Here is a 7321-nt window from a genome sequence, read left to right on the forward strand (position 1 = left end):
TTCCATTTAACTAGAGTGATTTCTTTAGAGTTTGTACAATAGTACAAAGCAGAGATATGAATGTGAGCTCCACCCCTTACCCTAACCATTAATGACAGTAATTTGTAGTAAATTAAAATGAGTAGACCTCTTGCAAATTCTAATAAATTTGCAACTATTACACCATGTCAGACATCTTTGGTTAGATTTCTTAACCAAAAGTGCGTTATCTTTCTGTGCCCATTGTATCAAACCTTACAAAAGATATAATGTACAAATACATCAGTTACGATTTTTCAACATTGAACCTCATATATAGAGTGCAATTGTAGATTTGGATTTGGTTATAATATGAAGACTAATATTATTTAAAAAAATCTAAATATAACCATGCAACTGATCTCCTATTTTTATTTATTTAAAGCTACTATTTATATTTTTATTGGTCAAAAATTAGCCCCACTCTAAAACTGAATTTACTGTTATCCAAATACATAGCATAAGCTCTTTAGGACACTAAGAGCAACCCATTATTAGGAATATAATATAATTGTTTAACTGTAAAAAAAAAAAAAAAAATTAAAAAAGGCCGTGCTCCTCAAATAATTCCTCACACCATTACAGCACCTCCACCAGCCTAATCTGCTGACACAATTTACCATATTCCAGTCCTAGGATCCCATTCTGAAATGCTGAAACCAACCCATCTGGCACCAACAACCATGCCAAAGTCACTCAGATCACATTTTCCCCCCAATCTGATGAGTGATTACATTACTTGAAGCCTGATGACTGAAGCCATCGGGGTGCTGCCACATGATTGGCTGATTGCAAGACTGAAAAGTGTTCCTACTAATGTCACTGTGAACTGCATTTGTATGCTAACATGCATGATCAACTACTGTCGACTAAAAAAATATTAAGTTTACTTATAAAATGTCGGGATGTACGAAATATGATGCAGATACCATGTCTACGTTTCCTAAAAATAAACAAATAATACAAGTACTGTTTTAACACTATGTATTACTCTACACAACTGAATTTGAATCACAAGAAAGATAACAACTGCATACTGATGTCTACGTCCTGATGTTTAGTACATTATACTAAAACCATACAATGCAACAGGCCAGTATATTTACTGACACATGGTGGATAGATAAAAGATAATGACATCTGCAAGCAGTATCACTATTTCCAAGTCTCAACCATCACCTGGTTATCCAAGAGATATAATAAAAAAAGAAATACATGGAACCAAAATGCATACCACATACAGTCAGCAACCTATGCAATATTATTATTACATAAACATAATAATTTTTTGTTACATGGAATAGTCTTCTTCATTTAGCATGTATAGCATGAATTCAGTGTGCAATCAACTACCCACTACACCACCTGGAGATACTTACAGTACAGTTTCAGTGAACATCCATTTTCCTATTTATAGACAAATGCTTAGAAATATGTCCAAAACAGAGATATCAGACCCCTTACCTCTGTGTAGTCAAAGTCAGAAAGTGGTGCTATGCTTTTAATGTAGTCGGCACGAAACTGATTGTCCAAGTTGGCAAGTGGCACTGGAGGTATTAAAGTGCTCATGGCCGATACTATTGTCTAAAAAAAAACACAGAGCAGGACAAATGTGGAATTAATTGCATTGTTAACCAAGTGGGATTAAAAACTGTTCTTAACTTGGCATGTTTTAAATTTAGAGAAGGACTTACTACAATGGCATCCTTCACATTTTTCCGGATATCCAATATTTTCTGCTTCTTTTCTCTGAGAAAAAGATGTTAATAACAAGTGAACAAACGATAAAACAAAGTAACACCACAATTCTTCAGAATTGTGATAAATTAGTGTGAGAATTTTTGTGAATGTAAAAAAGGAACATGAAGTACAATTAAAACATACAACATAGGATAAGACTGATTAGAAGGTACACAATCTACTGACATTAATCAATTATTTTATACTACAAATACAGAGAGCTGGTCTCAGCTAATGCAATTACAGCATAATTAATGTAGTTACAGGTTGCAAAAAAGGGTGTATTTATAGGAGTACATCTACATCCGCTGAATTGGTGTCACATGTATCTTATCTGTATTTTGTACCTGTCACTAATGAGTGCACACTACATCCACAGGCACCGTTTCATTACTGAACCTGGAATTTAGCTATCTACACACAACGTATAAACCACTATGAGGCCTTTTCTGGCTGACAGCTTTTAGTAATCTGTCGGACACAGCGAGCTTGTCGCCATGCTGCCCGACTCTGGAGCACTGTATTAAAAATACAGCGCAAGCCGAGTCATCGCTTAACATTAAAATTATCGCAAACGATTACCAACGTTTCGTATATAAACAGCAGGCCAAAGCTGGGGCCACAGCAGGATTAAAATGGATACCGAATACTTACTCTGCGTTAAAGCCGTTGACGTGCAAGATCCTCATCTGCTTCACAATCGTACTCTTTCCGGATTCTCCAGCCCCTTTGACAACAAAACTAATTTTAAGGAAAACAGTATAAAATATGCCAACAAAGATGTCAACACAGCACAGGACAGTATCGTTCCCCTGTCACTTTCCTTAGTATGGTGAAATTGGAAAATCCATGTCAGTTGGCCAGTCCCTTGCATTATTCAAGACCTGTCAAACGCACTACCGATAAAGAGCGACCACATACACGGCATATCGTTCCGTGTGTCTATCGGGAGTATCTTACCTAATAAAAGCAGCCGGTGTGTGGCTTTGTAAGCCTGCCTTTCCTTCTGTAACTGTTTCTCGATCTTTTTATTCGCCTCTCGTTGAGCCTTCTCGTCAATGCGCTGGTCTTCGGTCTTGCTGTTCCCCAAACAGCCCATCTTCCGCCAAGCTCGCTACGCAAACGCAACGTTACAGAATGAACGCTAATGTTCAGTATTAGACTATTAGATCTATCACGCGACAAAAAAAACAAGGCGGGAAAAAATAATCCGTCGCTTATCTGTCGCCGTGGGTAAAATACGGTTTCGCTTTAACTCAAGCACAATCAGAGCAGATTCAGTTAAATCGTATAAAAATGAGGCATCCTCTTAGAATAAAGAACGACGCGCGAATAAGTGGGAGTAATAGGAAGCAGATAAGGGCTGAAAGTAAGATACGTCCGACTGCACCGCTTTTGCTCCTCTTCCCCCCACCCCACCCCCCTACGCTGCTTTTTTCCGTCTAACGTTAGCTGGGCTTTTCTGAGACTCAGCAGTGCTCACTGTGGCTGCAGGAAGTAACGTTCAAAACCACACGCAGCAACACTACTGTCTCACTGAATCAAAATACAACATTTGACTATCAGGAAAGTTTCTACAAACAAAATATATTATATCCCTTATAATTTAATTGAATTATTTAACATTTATTAATTCTTTAAAAACCACTTAATTATAAAATCATATATAAATAATAATGAAATGTTAGAATTAAATTATTTGTAAAATCTCAACTCATCCCGAGACATGTCACAATTTCAAATTCAGTACTTTAGTGTACTTTATTGATACATTTTATCACATGTGGAAAGTAAGATAAAGATAATTTGCCATATATTGCCAAGTATTGTTGCTCTATCCATTATCAATCAAATCACTGTTAAGAAATCTACACAATAAACCGGTTCTTCTTTCAGCACCTAGTTTGGACTGTCATAAGGCCTCATTAACTGGGTGCCCCAGTAAGATAAACAAGCTGCAGTTGGTCCAAAATGTAGCAGTAAAAATGAACTGACCAGTTCTTACCATGTTGGTCATAGTACTTCACCACAACACTGGTTGACAATAAAATTTGTGCATTGATTACAAAATACTGCCATAGAGCTGTTCTAATCACTACACAGTCTAACCCCTAAATATCTGTGTGAACTCATCACATATTATCATATGACACAACAACACTTAGAGAAAGCTAGTGGCTTTATAAAAGTACCTACAACTGAAACATCTGTATGACGCAAAGCATATTCTCTATATCAATCTATCCAGTTTGGGAATGGTTTTGCGGGTGGTTGCTACAGACAATTGTTTTCTCATCCTTCCTTTTTGATTTGTCTCTAGTTTTGTGTTTTGTCGGGGTCCTTGTCATTACTTGTAGCCTGTGTCAGTAGACAGTCAGGTTGCGCAGGTAGTCCAGCTCCTCAATGATGGCACATCCATACATACCATCACAAGGAGGTTTGGTGTGTCCCCCAGCACAGTTTTAAACACATGAAAGAGATACTGTAAGACAGGCTTTTACATGAGGAGAGCTGGACAGTATGGACCTGTCCAAGGGCAACAGCCCAGCAACAAGACAATCTGCTCTTTTGTGCAAGGAGGAACAGGAGGAGCCCTACAAAATGACCTAAGAGCAGTAGGTGTAAATGTTTCTGACCAAACTGTGAGATACAGACTCCATGAGGGTGGCATAAGGGTCACAGCCCAGCTCAATTGGCATTGCCATCCCGTTCTCTTTACAGATGAGAGCAGGTTTATTCTAAGCACATGTGGCAGACCTGAAAGAGTCTGCCGTGGGGATTGTTGTGCTGCCTGCAACATTGTCCAGCATTACTGGTTTAAGTAGTTAAGTTGTCTTTATTTGTCAGAGTCATCTTGTCAGCTAGTGTGTTGGTATATCCACAGGTATTCATGGTGCTATCTATTAATGTCATCTCCCCAAAATCTTTTGCACTTGTGCAGCCCCATATCATCACATTCCAAACGTTCTGGACTCCATCTGAGCTGAACAAATTTATTTTAGTCTCATCTGACCTAAGAATGTGCTTCCAATAATCATCATCGTTCTTTTCAGGTTCTTTAGCAAATTTTAATTTTGCATTTTTCTCCTAAAGATTTCAGTGATAATCCCTGTGCCATGTCTGAAGCACTTCTGCAACTGTTTTGACTGATTTTTAGTTGGTCAGTGATCTTCCTGTATACTTTTCCAACTTTGTAAGTTCTCACAATCAGATTTTTCAGTTGCTCTTACAATTCTTTTCAATGTCATGATGCAGACAAGCAGAAACATGAAAAATGTTGTGATGTTCACAGGTGATTTTATACCCATTTCAAGCAATTAGGCTAATTACAAATCACAGATGTTCTAACTTGTGTGTCAGTGATCACAGGTGTGTTGTCTTTTGTTTCTAGTTTCTAGATTGAGGCCTGTATTTTCAATATAGTTTTTTAAAAGTATTTATTTTTGACTGTATATAAGAGGAAATACTGTACTTACTATACTTTGTAAACTTAGAATTCATGCAATTATTGAAATGTGTTTTTAATAATTTTACATTCATGTGATATTGCACACTGGTGTACTCACTTCTGCTGTATACTGATCTCAGATGAAGCCCATAGTGCTACAATCATCTTCACATAGGGAACAAGTATTAATGTGATGATTCCAGCACTGCCCACTTTGCCTAAAAAAAAACAAAACAAAAAAACAAAACAAAACGGGCCTGTTGCAAATACACAGGCTGTCATGCAAATGTGGAGCTGGATTTGCATAGATACAGCAGAAGCGTGTTCCAGTATAACATACTGATACATATGAAATTACTTTTTTTCCAAGACAGAATAGGCCTGTTTGTACTTCATGTTTAATGCCATAGCTAGCCTTATCATCAGGCACATACTTTTGTTGTAAACCAGATGTACCTGTCAGGAAGGTGATCCAGGGTCAAACAAAAGACGTTACACTTTATATGTCTAGAATTAGTGAGAAAATAGAGTTAAACAAACAATGCTTCGAAAGGATATTCTGAATTAAAGGTTTCTGTATTTGACAAAGGACCATTTTCTGACATGGTATGGAACAGAAGCCAAGTGAATTAAATTAACTAGTCTTTGAACTAATATTTGGGTCAGAGGAGATTATATTATCTTTAAAATACACTGTTTTCAAAAATAATTATAAAATAATTATACAGTGTTAGAATGTTTAATTATTATGTCTCTAAACATGCACAGCCTATTGGTTTTCACATTTTCTTTTAGCCATATAGTCATTGTGGATTGGTATATTGGTATAAAATAATTTCATAATCAGGGATAACAACCTGGCACTTCAACAAGAAAAAATTCTGCCAGTGATATTGACTTAAGCTACCATGCAGTTGTGTCATTTACAATAAGCCAAACTGCCATTTGTAAGTGTTGTCAAACACATAGTGCTGTCTGGACATTTTAAGAGTTGAATCTTATCTAATCACAGAAAAGGACACCAGTGTCATGTGAACAATGGAAAGATTTTCCAGTGCAAAAATGAAAATGAGATGCAAAGTTGAACTTAAAGAAGTTTAAGTCCATGGACTGGCACCAGATCATGCAAATGAGCAACTCTGTCATCTGTGCAAAAATAGGTTTCATGCAAAGGGAATGACAGGCTTTTCCTCCTTTAGAAGATAGTATGACAGGTAGCTTTTAGCCCCCCCTCATGGACAATGTCAGAACAATGCCACTTTTTTTCTTCTTTTTATTGCTGCCGTTAGGGGTCCCCAGAGCGAAAAACTGGTCAGCATTTTTAATTTGGCAAAAATGTGATGACCTCCTGCTTTTATCTGGGCTTGGGACCAGCAGTGAGAATGCACTGGATTGTGTAACCCCCCCGGGCTGTGTTGGTTCCCTGCCTGGGAATCAAACCCAGGCAGAGGTGGTTTAAGGTAGTAAGGTGGCCATTAATATTGTAAACATATGTGCAAATTTGCAGTAATGGTGTTATAAGAGTGCATAAACCAAAAATGCTCTCCTCTATATGAAACTCTCCTCCATCACTGTGGTAAATTTCATAAAATGTATAAAACATTATGTGAATAATAATAATAATAATAATAATAATAATAATAATAATAATAATAATAAAAAAAAGAAGAAGAAGAAGAAGAAGAAGAAGAAGAAGAAAAAGAAAACATACAATCATTATAGCTCCTTAATTTCTTACATGAATGCATGTACAATCCCCTCCAAAAGTATTGGAACGACAAGGTAAATTCTATTGTTTTTCTATAAACTGTAGACATTTAGGTTTGACTATAAAATGGTGGTGCGGGGCTTCAGCCTACTTCTCAAGAAGTAAACTGCATTCTGAGTTGGGTTAAGGTCTGATGATTGGCCTGACCAGTCTAAAATAAACTTTTCCTCCTGGTGAATTTCTTTGTTGTGTTGGTAGTGTGTTTTTGGTTATTATTTTACTGCAATTTTGCAAGATCCTCACTATTAGATATGATGCAGGATGTTTCTGTAGACTTCATTTTACTGTTACCCTCGTGAGTTAAATCATCAATAAAGATTAGTGAGTCTGTTCCATATGTTCCATAG

The 7321-nt window shown here is 36.8% G+C and overlaps 1 protein-coding gene across 1 annotated transcript in view; it reads right to left on the reverse strand.

Moving 5' to 3' along the window:
• The window catches only part of gnal (guanine nucleotide binding protein (G protein), alpha activating activity polypeptide, olfactory type), a 45394-nt gene extending 42201 nt beyond the window's left edge, over window positions 1-3193 (reverse strand). The window contains exons 1-4 of the mRNA XM_058377062.1: window positions 2719-3193; window positions 2413-2485; window positions 1713-1767; window positions 1483-1602 (exon numbers count right to left, since the gene is read on the reverse strand). Of these exons, the coding sequence (XP_058233045.1) occupies window positions 1483-1602; window positions 1713-1767; window positions 2413-2485; window positions 2719-2857 (387 nt within the window). The 5' untranslated portion in view covers window positions 2858-3193. The remainder of the gene's footprint in view (window positions 1-1482; window positions 1603-1712; window positions 1768-2412; window positions 2486-2718) is intronic.
• Window positions 3194-7321: the final 4128 nt, after the last annotated feature.

The sequence above is a fragment of the Hemibagrus wyckioides genome, linkage group LG23 (assembly GCF_019097595.1).
Source record: "Hemibagrus wyckioides isolate EC202008001 linkage group LG23, SWU_Hwy_1.0, whole genome shotgun sequence".
Lineage (NCBI taxonomy): Eukaryota > Metazoa > Chordata > Actinopteri > Siluriformes > Bagridae > Hemibagrus > Hemibagrus wyckioides.